At 38.1% G+C, this 19,593-nt stretch overlaps 1 protein-coding gene across 2 annotated transcripts in view; it reads left to right on the forward strand.

Annotated features, from left to right (window-relative positions):
- LOC135638340 (zinc finger CCCH domain-containing protein 4-like) overlaps positions 1-19,593 on the forward strand; it is a 38,601-nt gene that overhangs the window by 684 nt on the left and 18,324 nt on the right. Inside the window, exons 2-5 of one of the 2 annotated variants that reach the window (XM_065151439.1) lie at positions 5,794-5,980; positions 6,346-6,519; positions 6,916-7,063; positions 10,948-11,259. In XM_065151439.1, coding sequence (XP_065007511.1) covers positions 5,794-5,980; positions 6,346-6,519; positions 6,916-7,063; positions 10,948-11,259 — 821 coding nt within the window. The remainder of the gene's footprint in view (positions 1-5,793; positions 5,981-6,345; positions 6,520-6,915; positions 7,064-10,947; positions 11,260-19,593) is intronic. The other variant, XM_065151440.1, reaches the window with a different exon arrangement.

A 19,593-nucleotide genomic window follows, 5' to 3' on the forward strand; every position in this document is an offset into this window, starting at 1 on the left:
TGTTTCTTGAGGATATTTTTTGTTTTAAGACAATGATGGCGATGCTTAAGTATATTTTCTTGATGATGGGAGTAGAAAAAGGGGATGTGACGATGCCCGTTTTAAGACAAAGATTGTTGGTTCAGTGAAGTTTCATTCTTCATTTTATAGCCCTTTTCTTATATCATAGTCCCCCTTGTAAGCACAAAAAGTCATTCTAGAATAAATATAAACCAGTGATTTAAAAAGCGCTAGGTGCCAAAAAGGCGTTAAGGTCTAAAAATGACCGAGGCGATAGGCGCTCACACGAGCGAAACGAGGTGCTAAAATATAAAAAATATATAATATAATTAATAAATATAATTATTTAAAATTAATAATTTTAAATAAACCTAACAATATTAACAGTATACAGTATACTGTTAATAGTATACTGTTGTATACTGTTAACAATATACAGAAGGAGAAGAAGGAAGAGTGTAAGGGGGTGCTGATCGCTGACTGAGAAAAGAGGAAGCGGCGGGGGCAGCCGGAGCGGGAGAGTAAGGAGGCAGCGGCATCGGGAGCGAGAATGTAAGGAGGCAGTGGCAGAGGGAACGGGAATGTAAGGAGGCAACGACAGTGGGAGTGTAAGGAGGCAGCGATAGCGGGAATGTAAGGAGGCAGCGGGAGCGGGAGTGGCGATAGCGGCAGCAGCGAGCAACAGGAGCAGGAGCAGGAGCGGGAGTGGCAGCGGTTGCGAGCAGCGACAGCGGTGAGCAACGGGCGCGGGAGCGGCAACGAGCAAGGTTAGGGTTGGGCAGCGATAGCTGATATCGGTTTTAGTTGGTTCGATTGAACCAACTAACCACCGGAGACCGAACCTGACCTAAAATCCTGGTTCGGTCGCTTGGTTTAACCCAGGCGCACGCCCGAAGCGCCCAGCGCCTGGGCTCGGGCGAGCGCCCAGGCGACGCGCTTCAAAAGGCGGCGCCTCTTTGAAGCGCACCGCCTGGAAGTTTAGCGAGACGCTTGGGCCTTGTCTCGCCTCGCCCGAGCGCCTTTTTAAATCACTGATATAAACAAAAGAAAAAAGAAGTAATTTGCTAAAGTTAAAAATAATAAAGATGTTCAATCCAAAAAAATGTTAATCTAACTTAAAAGCTAATCTTTTAGGTTTAGCAAAAGAGATTTGGCACAAAATTTATTGATGGTATTCGTTTTTGCTGTTGTAGCTCATGTTTATGATTATCAGAAGGCAGCAAAGCTGTAAAATCAACATAGATTTCTTTTTAAAAAATAAACTTTTTACAATTACATTTATGCTAGATGTTCAATTGAATGATTGTTACAAAAATCATGCTACATTGTAATCATGCAGGTTGTTCAATTAAAAAGTATGAGTACAAAAATCGTGATGTGATCATTAAAAAAGGTAGAAGAAAGAGAACAATTTTTAATTTTTCTTAGTTCTTTTCTGTGTTGATATAGGATCAAGGAAGTAGTTAGGAGAGGGCTGTAACCTCTGCTACCTTGAAGAACATTCTGATTGCTCACAGTAGCTGCTGCTTGAATGTTAAATTATACAAGAAAAGAAATTAACAAGACAATATAGACTGAGTTTCTGTTGTGAAGGAGATTATCACAGACCATGGTACTTTTTCTGCATTTATCCTGTATGATTGACTAGCCTAGGTCAGGGCAGATGCTGGTCGAACCCATATAAAGTTGGACGAATATTACTAATCTGTGTCAATCTATCAGACTACCATGTTTACCCTCTAATATTTTGTTGTTCATCTAAGTTGTCTTTGATGAACTGCTAATTGTTGTTTATGAAAAGGCAACATTTCTATAAAAGTTAGAGTCAAAGTAGTCCTTTTGGGTTTTTGGCCAATAAATACAAGTGGTGGGTCAAAGTGTATAATGCTTTGCACATGAATTACAAAAGGAGGATCAGATCGTAGGATGGAATGTGGTTTATACCATGGTGTTAAATATTAACCCATTATTAGTTTCAACAAATTGTTGGTCTATTTTGGAAATAGTGTATAGGGTGATATATCAAACTCTACTTAATATCTGAAAATAATCACAACAAATTAAATCAATGGGTGTCAAATTTTATGGTTTGTTATTGGTGCTTGACGCCAACTGATAAATACAGATTGATAGGCATGGTTCACTTTAACAGTCCGTACCGATGTACCGATTAGTTGTTGGTGTGGTACATACCAAGCTATACTGAGTCATACCAAACATGTCGACACATGGTATATGGGGGTATATTGATGTACTACCCATATTGGTCCCTTATTGGATTGGTACATGTTGTTGAGTGGTATGGAGAACCTTGTTGATAGGTATTTAGGGGTCTCACCAATATTCAAAACCATTTGCTCATACCGTGGGTTTCAGATGTTGGACAAAGAATTTATTACGGACTAGTTTCAAGCAGGGTTCTCAATTTTGATGTGTACTGCCCGGTATGGGTGGTATGTACCGGTCCGAGAGGATATCAGTACACGGACCATCCTCTACTAGGCAGTACTAGTGTTTTGACTGGTACCGAGGCGTACTGATAGATATCGCCTCGGATTTCGACCGTTACTGAGGCATATCGATCGGTATGCCCTGGTGTGGTAGCTGAAGGTATTTTTACGGTTTTAGGGTATACCATCGGTACGCCCTAGCGTACCGACGGTATATACATGTACGTATCGTATCGAGTAGAGCTCAGTATGCCGATACGGACCAGTATTCAAAACCCTGGTTTTGAGTCCATTGTACTTGTAAATATAACATATATTTTCACCACTCGAGCATTTGTCAGAAATCAAGAATTTCTTCTTCTACCAATATGTAGCAAACTTTACAAGCCCTTTATAGACATTCCACGTACAAAATAGTAAGGAAAGTAAAGGAAGAAAAATAACAAAAAGAAATCTATTACATCTTTCATGTTGCTGATTGATGCTGAAAGATCTAATTTTATTCAAGCTCCTATGTATTTTGAAGTCCTCATTCCTGGTCGATACTTGATTGGAGAAATTATCTTCCTCAATTGCAATGATTTTATTGGAGATTAGTTTTCATTTTATCCAAAGATATTAAATTAGTCACCATCAACCATATTGGTTCAGGATCTAATTAGAAATTGCAATGTAAGAAATTTTCTTTTCTTCCTGATGGATAACTATAGATTTAGAATTGAATGCATCTCCGATACAAGATGACTATTGCCTATAAAAACCTATAATTTTGACATTTCGCAAAATTATTCTATATGCAATAAATTTCAAACTGTTATGATACTGCATAAAGAATAACGAAACAGGAAAGATAAACTAACTTGAGACATAACATTAAACTAACTTGAGAGATAACATCAACTTTGTTGATATGTATCAACATTGATGCCATTCTCTTTGCAAATTCCTTCATTTTATCTCAAATATTAAATTTATCATTTTAAATATATAGTGATTTTGCCAAAAATTAAAAAGGCATGAAGGAGTTGATCTCCATAGGTCATAAGGTATGAAGCGGGGTTTTTAATTTTGAATGATATCGCTTGTACTGGGTAGTATGTATCGGTCCGCTAGCAGATCGGTACGCGGGATGCCCACTACCGGGCGGTATCGCAGATAGGGGCTGTTTCCGTCTCGTTACTATCCGAAATCGGTCGGTGACAATCGAAGGAGGAAGAGAGAAGAAAAGGGAGAACTTGGAGATCTGACGTCACTATCTCTCGACGATCCCGATCCGTCACTACCCTCCCTCGCAGGATGCTGCAGATGATATGTCGCCTCCTCCTCGTTTGAGGCGACGATGCCTCGGTATTGTCGGTGACTTCTCCTCATCCACGCGGGGAGAAGAAGCCTCAGTAGCGTCACCGAGGCTTTGCGAGGAGAAGAAAACGAGCAGAAGAAAGAAGAAATCATTTCTTCTCCCCACTCGGGCAGAAGAAATGAGGCAATGTTGGCGACTTCTCGTAGGGAGAAGAAATTGCCCAGGCTTCGAGGGGAGAAGAAACCGAGCAGAAGAAACCGTTTCTTCTCCCCATGCGGGCAGAAGTAACGAGGCGACGTTGCCTCTCTTTTTATTTTTGAACTTTTTTATTTTATATATATATATATATATATATATATATATATATATATATATATATATATATCGAGTGGTACACTTGAATGTACCGCTTGGTATACTCGTACCGTTCTATATCGAGCTGAACTCGATACTTCGGTACGGTACGAAATTACGAACCTTGGTATGAAGTGATGCTTAAATTTAGGTGAAATGAGTGGAAATAGAAGTTCAATAGAAAAAAAAAAAGATAACATGAGGGGGTTGGGGTTAGTTGGAGTAGAAAAAAGAGAGGGAAGACGGAAAAAAAAAAAGAAGAAAAAGGAGAAAAATGAAGAGAAACAAAGGGCTCTCAGATATGGGAAAATGTGATAGGTTACTGCCAAAAGAAAGGTGAGATAGGAAAGTGGGTACACTAGTTTGCTGATTGGCCACATTCATTTAATCTATCAGGAAAGAAAACATGATTTTGGAGTTTAAAAATCCCCCCTTTCTTTTTAATTCTGTTTTTTGAGTGTCTGAAATATACATTCTAATAGTAAAATATGAAAACAGAGTTTGATGTATTTGAGACAGATATTTAGAAAAACTGTCTTGAAAAAGCTACAAAAAGTCATTGTACACGTTTCTTATAGTTAGTTATAGCATGCAAACAACCGACTAAGAGTTTCCATCATAGGTGTAACAGCCATTGAATTCATGAGTAGTCAGAAAGGTTTCACAAGAACAAATAAGTCATGTTAATGATTAATGTTTCCTACTGTGAGATCTAATTTTTCAAATCTCAACGAAGCAATGGCGGCGAAAAGGTCCATGTAGTCGATCGACTCGATCCCAAATATTTGAGACTTTTGTTTTATTGTTGTTGACTATGAGATCTAAACTCTTTCATTTGCTTTCTTAGTTGGTCAAACAGTTAATTCATCATTCAACTATTATTATGATTTTAGTTTAGAAGTAAATATAGGACTTTCTTGGTGAGTATCATAATAGAAACCTTCAATCATACAATTTCAAATTAAATGGAGTCAGATATATTTTTTTCTTTATATACTGCTATCTGACATGAATTATGAATTTTTAACATCCTCTTTAAGTTTCATTGTATCTACAATAAGTCATCAATTCATCATATGCAATTCTTTAATAAACTTACAACTAATCAGATTAATGAAATTATTAACTAAGCAAAACCTTATTAAAATATTGCATATCAATGTTGTTTTGATAAACTCTATGATCCATTAGAAATGTTGTTTTGCATATTTGGAATTTGTTGGACTTGATGGATGTATATAACCTTTCCCATGTGTATAGGTAGGGAAATGAAGTGGCCAACTGGTTGGCCAGATATGCTAGGGAGTCTCAGTCTTTTATATTTTGGAGATGGGAGTGGCCCTCTTGGCTGAGTTTTTTCTTACACTCCGATACTACGGGTGTCTTTTGTAATGCTTTAATATAGCTAATCTAATCTGCCGGGTTTGAAAAAAAAAAGAGATTGCATATTAAGATTATAATGCAGCTCCCAATTTCTAGACTAGGTTTGTTACCATTTTTTGCCATAATTGGTGCCGAAATGCGAAAAAACATCTCAAATTCTTAACATTACTGAGCTTCTTATTTCCCCAACTACCTAATAAATTGTTTATTGCTGGATTGATCTTGCTATGTGTACAATTACTTTCTAGTTTGTATTTTTTTTCTTTTTTCCTTTATTTTATGCATTGCCATTTTATTATATTAAAGGAAAGAGCTCCCAAGTTCCACAGTTCCTCCTTGAAGAGAATATCGAACCCATATTATGTACACAACCTAGAAGATTTGCAGTCGTGGCAATAGCTAGAATGATAGCTCAAGCTCGTAACTGTGAAGTTGGAAGTGAGGTTGGATATCACATAGGCCATTCAAATGTCTCCGACATCAGTTCGACTAGGTACTCAATCTTTCCTTGACATGTATTAGCACTAATTACATTGCAATGATAAATAATACTGTGATCATGTACCAAAAGATAATCTGTTCTGCCAAAACCTTTGACCTGTGTTCTAAGTCATCCTTATTGATAAGAAAATGCAAATAGCTCATGTTTAATGTGGACAAGAACTTACATATGTGCTACTTTTTCTTGTTTGGTTTCTAAATTCTTTAATGATATGACTTTTCTGATTTGTATTACTTTCATCATGAACTTAACCATTTCGCAAAGGTTGCTATATTACATTGTCAGCCTGTGTTTTTTTTTTCGCTTGGTGTTAAATTCTAAGATGCTTTACTTTTTCTTTAACTATCATGTGACAGATCAAAAATTGTTTTCAAGACTGCTGGTGTTGTATTGGAACAAATGCGTGATAAGGGATTGACTGCCCTAAAATATAAAGTTATAATTCTTGATGAAGTCCATGAACGGTCGGTGGAATCAGATCTTCTTCTTGCCTGTGTGAAGCAACTTATGATGAAAAACAATGATATGAGGTTAGGACCATGTGCTGCTTTTTCTTTTCTCCAACTATCATATTATAGCCTATACTAAATATGCAAGGATTGTTCTGCTAGTTGGCTTGAGCCACACAATGGAATATGTCCAGTACATGGCCATACCAATTTTTGCTCTCTGCCAGATGGCAGTTGTATGTTTATTGACATGATACAGTACATTCCATTTTGGGAGGCACTTTATGCCTTGAAACCACAATCCTTGGTTAGATGATGCTAATTTTTTTTCAAAAGCATATCTGGTTGAATTTCACACTATGGATTCTTTTGTATAGAACATTCAACTACTGTGATTAGAACATTATGCTTTTAACCATTTAATTTTGGTATCTCTCCTATCGATAATATTTCTGATACTATTTTGTTTACATGTAGGGTTGTTTTGATGTCTGCCACAGCTGATATTACAAGATACAAGGATTACTTCAAAGACCTTGGTAGGGATGAAAGAGTGGAAGTGATCGCAATTCCTAATGCCCCACAGCATAGCATCTTTCAGAGAAAGGTTCTATATCTTGATCAGGTACTTTACATTTCTATCATTTTGTCTTATTTATGTTGGTTTAACAATTGATTATTGGTTTGGAGTTATTATATAATTGCTTAGCGGACAGGCAAAATTTCTAAATCTCATTTGGAAGAATAAGTGACATTCATGATCCATATAGTTAAAGATGCTGATTGTGCTTGAGGATGTCAAAGTGTCATTCTTAGATTCTTTCTTGCCTTAGAAATTACCATTTTTTAGCTCATGATTGTGATTTCACATTTAAATGACCAGGAGATTTACGACTTCTGGAAGGTCTCCTGAGATTTGGCCAACAATTTACTGCTTAAATTAGTAGACAAGTCTTGTGGTAGCAAATACCTACTTTGTGATAGCTCCAACAGTGATACTTGGTTCTTCCAGCCAACAAAAAAAATAGAGGGTGATAGCGAGAGTTGTTGTCCCTCTTGTTTAGTGGATTACCCATTATATGGTGCAATGGAAATTTCTTTGAAGGGAGCATATATAGCATGTGTTGTTGCAGTCTGTAGGATCTAGGAACTTGCCTTGACTACTGAAAAATAATTCTATGTGGTATTTGTTGATCGATTTGGTTCACCTAATTCTTTTAGTGATTTTCTAGATATGATGGCCTAGAAATGGAATTTGTAGTACTCATGTGCTTCCTGTTAGGTGGCTTGAGACCAAGTTAGTCACAGATAGGAATCAATTTGTATCAAACTCGAAAACATTCTCAAAGGCCAGCCTATATCATTTTTTGTGGTACCTAATGGTTATTCTCCAACTCTCAATTCAAAGAAGGCCCACATAATTGTTTTTTCTTAAGCAATTCTTTTGCAAGCAGATGCATTTTTTTATACCTCTATTATGTTGATCATAAACAGTAAGATATCCTAGATGTTGGCTTTTTGTGATGAAAGCTTTTTATCACTGAGTGCTGATACATGCCAGGTTAGCTCAAGCTGGATCAGACATCCAGTATGGTATGTTGACCAGTTTAGAGCAGACATATATTGTGAAGAGTGTGTTGAAGCACTTTCAGGATGGTTCAAGACCTTATTTCAGTACATGGATGAATTGGTATATCTCTGTTGGTGAGCCTTGATGATTGATGGATGTTAAAGGGTTGGGGCTCAAGAATGGTGGAGATAAGGCTTGAACAAGTGCAAAGGTAGGCTGATATCTTGTTACGAGTGGATGAATGCACTAGCTTGATGGTTGGATCATGCTAGGAACAGGAAAAAAAAAGCACGGAAAAAGAGAAAAAAAACGTGGATATTATAGATAGAGGATAAGAAGAAAACAAGAAGCTTAAACCATAGAATGAATCACATGTTTGTAAATTCGAGTACTGTCTACCCTGAGCAGTAGATTGCTTTATGCATGATATAAATCCCTGTTCATGAAATTGTCCCTCAAATGCAGAAGCGACAGTCTTTGTCACTTAGATCAACTAATGATCATTTTGTACAAAAAATACTAACTCAAATCAATTGAAATTGTAACCTAAATCAGTAATTTTTTTATTAAACTGAAATTTCTTTAACAAAAAAGAAAACCCAGAGCTCGAAGCCTTGGCAATGCAGGGTTTGCAAAGGTTCAATGAACGCAAGCTGACCTCTATAAATAATTAAAAAACAGAAATAATTAAGATAAGCATATACTGAGTTATTGTTACAATTCCACAAATTGAAAAGTATTGACATGCCTTGCACGACTGAAACCTTTGATAGATCACAAACTTGTCATAAACAAGCCTATCTATTTAAGAACTTGTGCCATGAGGACTTAATGGTGCTAATTAATGCTCTTAAAGAGCTCGCAATGATCTTTACTATAAATCCCTTGTACGTGCTCGAAACTGATCTTCGATATAAAAGAACAATTTAGTAGGTAAATCAACCCTGAAAGTTTTCCAAGAGTTTGCTACCTCACTAAGATCTGATGTTTAAAGACCCATGCACAACAGGTTTCTTGAGAGGTGACACCACTCTTGAAAATTTTCAAGAGTAACTGCCACATCCTAGATATCGTCATTTATATGAACTTTATATGCTTGGGAATAGAAAACTTATTTGTATAGTTATTTGTTCATGACAAGGTTTGAAATATCGTACCGTACTGACGTTTCGACATTCGCTCGGTATGGTACGATACTGTATACCGAGCGGTATACTATTCGGTATATCGCTCGATATATATGTATATATACATGTATATATACATACATACATGTATATATACATACATACATGTATATATACATACATACATGTATATATACATATATACATGTGTATATACAAATATACATGTGTGTATATATATATATATATATATATATATATAATTTGGTGACGTCGCCTCTCTCTTCCCCCTCTTCCCTAGGTGGGGTGACGTTGCCTCGTTTATATATATACATATATATATATATAATATTTATATATATAATATTTTTATAAAAGGTGACATCCTATCCCTTTTTTTCCTTCTCCCTCATGAGCGACGTTGCCTTTTTCGGCGACGTTGCTGAGGCGATGAGATGTCACCTTAAAAAAAATGTATAATATATATATATATATATACCGTTCGGTAATGAGCGGTCCGTGTATCGGTCAGTTGACGGACCGGTACGTACCGCCCGTATCGGGCGGTATTATTCGAAACTCTATACCTTGGTTCTTGACAACAAAGACATGCTTATTTGGTCTTAAGGTTTTTGTGAGGACTTGCTATATTAATTGTCAAAAATCTTTATGGTCAAACTAGTTGACATTCTTAATATATCTTGGATTAAGGGTTCAATACCTTAATGGCGACGATGACAATAATTGTAAGTCACTATGTCCTGAATATTTGTTGTTGGTTACATGAATCTTTTATTACCATTGATTTATATAGAAAACCATATCTTTAGTTAAATTTAGAGTGTTTAAATATATATGTGAAGTTTTTAGTAGTCTTCTTGGGTCTTCCCTTACCTCTCCTTATATATATCATTAATAATAATTGGTTCCTCTTCTATGTACATCTATAGGTCTCCTTAACATATGCCCAAATGATTTTTAATTTTTTTCTCATTTTATTATTTATTTATATTACAACTTATTATTCACGAAAGACTATATTTTTTCTTATTTTGTATAATAACTGACACATTCATCCCAATATTCTTATATGATGATATAAAATTTGTGTATATGTTACTTATTAATAGTTTAATTCTCAAATCCATAAAACATCGTTGGTTTGACAATTGTCTTATAAAACTTTTATTTCAATGATACAAAGTTTTTTGCTTGTGGGAACTTTTTGTCCGTCCAATTTTTTTGTATCTTTAGATTTGGTGAAAACCAAGGACATTATATCAGTAAAAGTTATCTGAATCTCATAAAATTTCTTGGTGAAAACTTGAAATACAAATTAAGGTTAGCCTTTGATATGCTCCATTTAGTATGTTGCCTTTTGATCAAGATTGAGATGTGACAAGTTGACTTTTGAATTCTTTTTTACTATTTTTCTGTAGTGAAAGTGTTAATCTCTCTTGGTTAATGCCAACATGTAGATCCATTTGATTTCTATGTTGTAATTTTCTTGCAATTGTTTCTTGCTTTAATATGACTAGTCATAAATGCTTCTATAACACACAAAAGGTCAGTCATCTAGAGCATCGGTAATAAACCACATGAATGTATAATGTGCATCTACTATATTGGATCATATTTATTCTTCATATTCTTTTGGGTTTTTTCAATAAAGTCTATATAGATCTTATAGCTGCAGTTGCACTTAGTTGTAGGTTATATATTCAGCTCAATTTGAGTGCAGCTTGCATCTGAACATTTCTTCTTTAAAACATGCCGTATTTGAGAAAAAAATGAAGCAAATATGCCTACCAGGTTGCGGTACTTCTGGGAATGGATTCAGATTCATTGTCATCATCTTGCAATCCAGGGCAGATCCCTTCTTCCAATGCAAACATGAAACCTGAAGTACATGCGCTTATTCACAAGTTGGTATTGCATATCCATGAAAGTGAACCAGACATTGAAAGGAGCATATTGGTTTTTCTTCCAACATACTATTCCCTGGAGCAGCAATGGATACTTTTAAGGCCTCTTAGTTTGTTATTCAAAGTACATATTCTTCACCGAAGTGTTGATACTAATCAAGCACTATTGGCAATGAGAGTTTGCAAGTCTCACCGCAAGGTACTCCACAAAAATCAATTCCTTATTGCTTAGAATTTATATTTCTGTCTTGTAATGTTTAATGTATACCTCATCTCCATGTTGATGGGTAAGAGTGGACTACTAGTTTTTTATTAAAAAAAAAATTTAATGCCAATGGATCGATGTGAGTTAACAACAAAGGCACATGCATGTAGTTGGTATTAAAGCATTAGATGTACAGTCACAACAAAGGCCTTCTAGTGCCGGTTATAAGTTACAAGGATTATAACAACAATATAGTGTGGGAATTATCTTGTCGGACCGATACATACATACTGACTGGAACCGATGTATCGACACATGACACATTGGTATATGTTGAAGAAGAATGAAAAGATAAAGGAAGAAGAGGAGTTGGAGAAAAAAGAGAAGGCAATGGAGGAAGTGATATGGAATGATCTAGTTGAGTTCAAGTCAAACTCTAATTCGACTTAACCGGAGTTCAAGTCAAACTTTAAATCCATACTGATTCAATCGAACCAAGTTCAAGCTTAAATCCGAGCTCAAAGACCAGATCAAACACAACGTAAATCTCATTCGAGTAAATCGAGTTCCAGTCTAAGTCCGATTTAGCTCATTCAGAGTTCGAGTTGAACTCTAATTAAATCTCAATCCTGTTTAACCCAAATCGAGCTCGATTCCAAGCCCAAAAGACAGATTTGATCAACTCCAACCTGCAGCAAACTCAATCCAAGTCTCACTCGGATTGGGAGAGGAGTAGGCAACCAAATTGAGGAAGAGAATTGTGGCGTCGGCCCTAGCAATGGAGTCCTAACCTAGGTAGGACTTCATCCATAAAAGGACTAGGAAGAGAGTCCTAACCTAGTTAGGACTCCACCCCTATAAGCAATAAGAAGAGGGAGTGAACATTATGAAGAGGGAGTCCTAATCTAACTAGGACTCTATCCCTCCATCTATAAAACAAGGGGATGCTCAACCCCTTTAACTCATCGAATCCAAACTAGACACTCTTCAAGTCCCAGTTGGCCCTAAGCAAAGTCCTAGTCGAAGAGAGAAGAGAGGAGAGAAAAACGAAGAATAAGTTGACAATCATCAACCTTCCTGTAGCAGCATGTTTGTTGCAAATATTCTTCCAAGAAGTTGTTGCTCCCTAGTAGCCTTCCCAAGATCCTTTGACAGTAGCAAGAAGAGGAGAAGATAGCAGAAGAAGAGAAAGAAAAGTTAACTTGTGACAACTCTTAGTAATCTCGAGTCCAACAACTTCTCCAAACAGTAGCATAATAGCTACTGCAACTCTCAATAAACTATGAAGGAGAGAAAGGGAGAGTTCGGTGACAAGTTTGTAACCCAAATAGTTCGTGATTGTCGCACGAGAAGTTCGAGCCTTTATCACTCTAGAAGCCTTTGCTTAGTTCTCTGTTTTAGGTACCTCTATTTTAAAGTAAAGTAGATTGATTTTGCCTTTAGATTTTGTGTTTTCTACAACACAAGATGCATCGTGAATTGCTCATACAGGTCTGCTGGTTTCATATCATCATTCCTCGCTTGTGGATGGTTACCACTAGGCAAAGATACAAAGCATCGGGTGATAAATTACACTAGTTGGAATTTCAACTTCGATCATTGATGAAAAGAGGCCATCCATAATGGAAACAAGCAATCCAACAGTCTTGGTGGACTTCTGCAAAAGATGGAGGTCATGATAGGTTGGTTCCAATCCTAAGCCATCCCAACAACAAGAGACGATGGAGAGATACACATCACAACAAAGGAGAAAGCCATCCTCATCAAATTTTGAAATTGGTTTGTTGAAGGCATGTTGTGGCAACAACGACAATGATGTTGTGATATCGATGAAAAAAGTGAGTCTTCGGCCCTTTTGAGTTAAGGCTTAGATTGACATATCATCCTATGATGATACGATCGATGCTAAGGTATTAGATGTGTGGCTTGATCAACTTGACACCTATTTTACTCTCTATGGGTACAACAACAACGATGAAGTCGTGCTTGTGACTTAAGTTGATTGGGCATGCTCTAGCATGGTGGAATGTGTAACTCTGATCTTACACCGACGATGAGGTGACTTGGGGTTAGTTTAAAAGGCTCGTCCGATAAGAACTCCATTTGATGGCCTATATCGAAAATTGGTCGAAAATATGACATCACATGTGCCAAGAATCGAAGCAATCGATGTAAGATTACTCCACCTAGTTCCGACAGCAAGCAATGGCGCTTCAGATTTCTCTTGACGACCACTCAATAATCATTCAATATACCATTGGTCTACATGGTTAGACCAACACCAAATTGAGCCTTTTCAAGGTGTTTGACATCTCGGGCCCTGGTGGGACAATCATGGTGATCGAAAGAAAGATTAGATACTACAGTGAGAAGATTGCGGAAGGCCAAGTAAAATTTTGAGTATGGTAAGAATTCATCCTCCTTGAGGAAAAGTGATCTTTTATATGATCATTATAAAATTGTTGTAATCTCAATGAGAAGTGTTGGAAGGTTCATCTGGAACTCTTTTCGAAAAGGTGAAAGAAGAATGATCAAAGTTATAGCAGTTGCGATCATTGATGACAACTCCATCGACCTTGCATCGGTATCTCATCGTAAGGTCTAAGGTTATATACTCGAGTTCGACTTTTGGTCCAAAAGTTCTAGAAGAACTCTTTACTATAATGATCCAGGTGAAACAAGAGATCATTGGTGATGTCGAATCTATGTTCGATATCGGTTGCCAAACAAACCTCATCTTAGTGAGCTCAGTGTTGGATCTCGGATTTTGATAATAAAATCAATTGATGGATTAATTGATCTAATCCATATTATTGAGTTAAGTGTGTAGGATTAACTATGATAACTAGAAAACATAAAGCAAGAATACCGGAGTCAAGTTCGATGGACGTTTAAGAGTCCGAAGAATTGTCGGAGATTTACCGGAACCAACCGAGAAGAAATCGGGAACTTGTTGGAATTTTCGGAAGTTCGCTGAAGAGATCGTCGGAGGTTCGCGGAGATCACCGAGAAGGCTTGGCTACTCGTTGAAGTCGTCACAAGATCGGGAGCTTGCTGGGAGTCCGTCGGAAGAAATCCGAGGTCATATCGGAAGTCCGCCGGAAGTTCGTTGGAAAGCTCGCCGGAACAAGACTCGACGTTCGCGGTGGAAAACTTGCTTGGGATGTTTTTAGTTATATAGTTCACATGTAATTAGGATTAGGATTAAAAGATAAATCCTATATCCTGGTTAGGGGTCAACTGGGTCCAAAATTAGACTTGGTTTGGGCTAAATTTAAAGCCCAACTAGTGAACCAAAGAGTCTGGCGGTGGCACCGCCCAGCACTTGAGAGGCAGGCGGTGGCACCGCCAGTACACTGTCAGTGTCAGACACTGACAGGCGGTGGCACCGCTAGCATCGGGAACCAAAGAGAATTCAAATTTTGGAGCCCAAATTTGAATCCTCTTTAGGCCTATAAATACCCCTCAATTCTTAGTTGAGAATACAACTTTTTGAGAAGCAATTGATTGAGAGAAAGGTATTAGAAAAGTCTTAACAAGTCTTGTTTTCAATTTGCTAGGGTGTTCACCTTCTTTCTTGCTGAAAATTTGTAAGAGTGTGAACCGCTTTTAAAGAGTTGTAAGAGGGGTATTTACCCTTCCCCTTCAAGAGATTTGCTAGTGGAAGGTGGGAGCCTCATCGAAGAGGGCCTCGCAAGTGGATGCAGGTCATTTGACCGAACCACTTTAAAATTGGTGTGTTCTCTGGTTTGCATTTACTTATTACTATTTACCTTACTACAAACCTTCATATGTGCTTTACTTCCTCATTACTTTTGCTGCACACCTTTACGAACACGCTTTCAAGATAAGCATTTCCGAGTTTGGTTTTTTATCTTACGAAAGATTTTTCCAAAACCGAAATTTTAATCCGCTGCACTAATTCACCCTCCCCTCTTAGTGCACTCCGATCCTAACACTCAGTTCAGAAGCTCGGTGTTAGGACTCTAGCTAGGAGAGTCGTAATTGAGAGGGACATTTATGTAAAACCTACCTAAGCCGACTCCTATTAAAGAGGTGAAGAGGCCGGCTAGGGTTAGGAGGTTGTTTCTTAGAGATAAATTAGGAGTTTTAAAGGAATAGGAGTCTTGAGTAGAAGTCCTATTATGAGTTGGTTAGAAGTAGGAGTCTTGAGTAGGAGTCCTATTAGGAGTTAGGGTTTAGAAACCCTATAAATAGCCATGTATTTCTCTTCTTTTGATAAGCAATAGATGAATCTTTTCTACAGCCTTTGAGCAACAACTTGGAGGGAGGAACTCCTATAGAGTTCCAAGGAGGCCGATCCCCTAAAGAGATCAACCCCAAATTTAGAATCTGCAAGGGTTCTAACACCTGGTATGAGAGCAGCATTCTTGGCGTCTCGCTGCCCTTCTACAGCCATCTATCAACCCTCCTCAACCATCCAAAGCAATTCCCACAATTGCTTAAAAGTTCGTCGCCGAATTCCGTCATCATCTCCACCACCACGGATCATCCTTTGATCTTCCCGTGAATTGCAACAGGTTCTGATTTCCTATCTTACTACTGTTGCAATTTAGTTATCCTTATTCGAAAATCCAAAAAAAAAAGAAAGTTCCTATATTGCTGCATAAACTTTTCATCACAAAGTTTTCATCTCTACGACGAAAGATACATTGCAGAATTCCAGCCGCATAGCACTATCTGTTTGATCTTGTTAGTGTGCTTTTTCTATCCAAATTTCTACGAAATTTTTATGACATCTTTGACACTTCCTAACAGTGGATTTTCCTTTGGTTTTATTGAAAAATTCTCAATATAAACTACTGATCTTTTATGTCCAATTTGCTACACTTGAAAATCTATGCTGTAGAAAATTTCAGCTGCATATTCTTGCCTTAACCCATCTATTTGCAATTTTTTTTGAATGAAATTTCTTATACACTTCATAGATCATCATGGCTTCCATCTAAGATTGATCTATTGAGAAATTCATCTCAAAAAATAATTTTGTGTTGCTGCAAATTTTCGTCGTAGGCTGTTGAAATTTTTCGACGAGAATTCTGCAATCGCAACTTGCACCAATTTCCTTGCTATTTTATTGCCGAAATTTTCTTGATTAAATTAGACATCCTTGCTGTCATATAAACTGTGATTTTGCTATCAATTCCCTCCTCAATTCTCTCAAGTTTTTGGTGAAAATTACATCGAGAAATCATTGTTTCTTCGACGATAATTCCACTCTTACAAGACAGCACATACTTGCTGCAACTTCCACAGATTTCTGTCAAACCTTTGCTACCATCTACCACAGATCCAAAACTTTCATCCACAGCCCTAAAACTCTACCAAACCACACCCTCAAACTGCACCCAAAACAGCCACAAAACAATCCTAAACCGCAGCCTACATCCACCAATCCACCAACCCTTTCGACCATCACTTCTCTCAACCTATACATGCCTTTAACCCAACAACAAAAGAGAGATCTTAACATCATAGATTTGAAGGCATATACTATGGCATCTAAGGAGGCAATCAATGCTAAATTCGAAGCCTTGTAGGCGCGAATAGAGGATAAGATTCGGACGCTCTTTACCAAACTCAGATTGGGCCGACCACTAAGCCCGAAGAAATCATATCAAGGAGAGAGCTTAGCCCAATCATATCAAGCCCGAAGAGATGACTTCCAAGGGAGGGGAGGCTCTATGACTGACCCCAACTATCCATGCATGAGAGTGGACTTCCCTAGATGGGAAGAAGGAGACCTGATTGGTTGGATCTCGCGCGCGGAGCGATATTTTCGGTACCACAAAACCGTGGATGTATCTATGGTGAAAATTGCAGCTATACATTTTGAAGGGGATGCTATACAATGGTTTGACTGGTTTGAACATACTTATGGAGTCCTTTTATGGCGACAATTCAAAGAAGGACTGCTAATTCTGTTAGGATCGGAGCAACACTAAGAGGGGGGGCGGGGGGGTGAATTAGTGCAGCGGTAAAGTGTGATAAACTTTTGACGATTTAAACATTTTCGGAAACTTCGTACGATAAAAGTAACGTTTTCGTTTGAAACCGTTTCGATTGCGTTTTAACTTGAAGAGATAAGTAAGACGGAGACAAAGAAGTAGAGCATTAAAGTGCAAATGGTTTGCAGTAATGTAAATGACAATAAGTAATTGCAAACCAGAGATCACGCCGATTTTACAGTGGTTCGGTCAAATGACCTACATCCACTTGCGAGGCCCCTCTTCGATGAGGCTCCCACCTTCCACTAGCAAATCTCTTGAAGGGGAAGGGTAAATACTCCTCTTACAACTTTTTACAAGCGGTTCACTCTCTTACAGGTTTTCAGCAAGAAAGGAGGTGAACACTAGCAAATTAAAAACAAGACTAGCAAAGACTTTTCTAAGACGTTTCTCTCAAACAATTGCTGCTCAAAGAGTTGTAATCTCAGCTGAGATTTGAGGGGTATTTATAGGCCTCAAGAGGATTCAAATTTGGGTTCCAAAATTTGAATCTTCTTTGGTTCCCGATGCTGGCGGTGCCACCGCCTGTCAGTTTCTGACATTGACAATGGACTGGCGGTGCCATCTCCCAGCTCTTGGGTGCTGGGCGGTGCAACCGCCCAGTCTGGCGGTGCCACCGCTAGACCCTTCGGTTCACTTGGTGGGCTTCAAATTTAGCCCAAACCAAGTCTAATTTTGGGCCCAGTTGGGCCCCTAACCAGGATATAGGATTAGCTTTCCGACGAATCTTCTTCCGACGGACTCCCAGCAAGCTCCCGAACTTGTGATGACTTTAACGAGTAGTCGAGCCTTCTCGGTGATCTTCGTGAACCTCCGACGATCTCTTCGGCAATTGAACCATGAGGCTCGGAGGACTAGGGTCACTCCTCAACCAGTAATATTGAAGCCCTCAGCCCCCCTACTATCGACCAAGTCCCTACACCAAAGAGGTTAACAGGAGAAGAGCTTCGGGAGCGATATGCGAAGGGGTTATGTTGGCATTGTGACGAGCCGTGGAGCCGTGAGCATCGTTGTAGTAAAGGGAGACTTCTTATGATTGAACCAATAGAAGAAGAGGTCATTGAACATCCACAAGAGAGCCTGAAACATAACGAAGAAGATGCGGAAGAAGAGCCACAACCGACCGACGTTACAGTACACACACTAGCTGGCTACTCAAACCCATAAACGATGAAAGGGAGACTTCTTATGATTGAACCAATAGAAGAAGAGGTCATTGAATATTCAGAAGAGAACCTTGAACATAAAGAAGATGCGGAAGAAGAGCCACAACTGACTGACGTTACAGAACACGCACTAGCCGGCTACTCAAACCCGCAAACGATGAAAGTTGGAGGCCTTCTCAAACAACAACCGATCACTGTTCTCATCGACACGGGCAGTACTACTAACTTCCTAAATAGTAAGCTTGCTGTTCAGATATCATTACATATCGAGAATCGCTGCAGGTTTGATGTTAAGGTCACCGACGGACGGATTTTGAAGTATGATCGTAGGCGGCCGCAAGTGAAACTGTTGTTGATCATGAGGCCTTACCAAGAGATAATTGCATATTTCTTCCTTCTCCCTCTTGATGATCATGAGGCTATGCTCATAATTAAATGGTTGACGACATTAGGTGATATTTCTTGGAATTTTATGCAACTAATTATGAAATTTTATAGTAAGGAGAAACAGGTGATACTGAACGGGAAACGTGGGGGCGATGTAACGACAATTTGCACACAACAAATGAAGAAGGTTTTGCATAAAGCATATAGCAGATTTTTAGTACAACTTGAGCAGCAAACTAAGGGAGAGCTAATAGAATTTGAAGATCCAAACCTACTTCTTTTGCTTGCTGAATTTTTAAATATATTTGACGAACCGTACAACCTACCTCTTACTTGTCGGCATGATCATTATATAATAATTCTTTCAGGCAAACCTCCAACAAATACGCGGCCATATTAATATCTACATCTCCAGAAGGATGAAATAGAAAGGATTGTAAAAGAGATGCTCGAAACAGGATTTATTCGGCCAAGTTGCAACCTCTACTCTTCACCGGTGCTACTTGTACACAAGAAGGACCGAACATGGCGAATATGCGTTGATCACCGAGCTCTCAATGGCATAACCATCAAGGATAAATATCTTATTCCAATAGCAGATGAATTGCTAGATAAAAGGGAGCACAAATCTTCACAAAGCTGGACCTTTGATCCGGGTATCATCAAATATGAGTGTGCGAAGAAGATATACCGAAAACCACCTTTTGAACACACAACAACCACTACGAATTTTTGCTTTCTTCAAC

This window comes from Musa acuminata, chromosome BXJ3-5 (genome assembly GCF_036884655.1).
Source record: "Musa acuminata AAA Group cultivar baxijiao chromosome BXJ3-5, Cavendish_Baxijiao_AAA, whole genome shotgun sequence".
In the NCBI taxonomy this organism is placed as follows: Eukaryota; Viridiplantae; Streptophyta; class Magnoliopsida; order Zingiberales; family Musaceae; genus Musa; species Musa acuminata.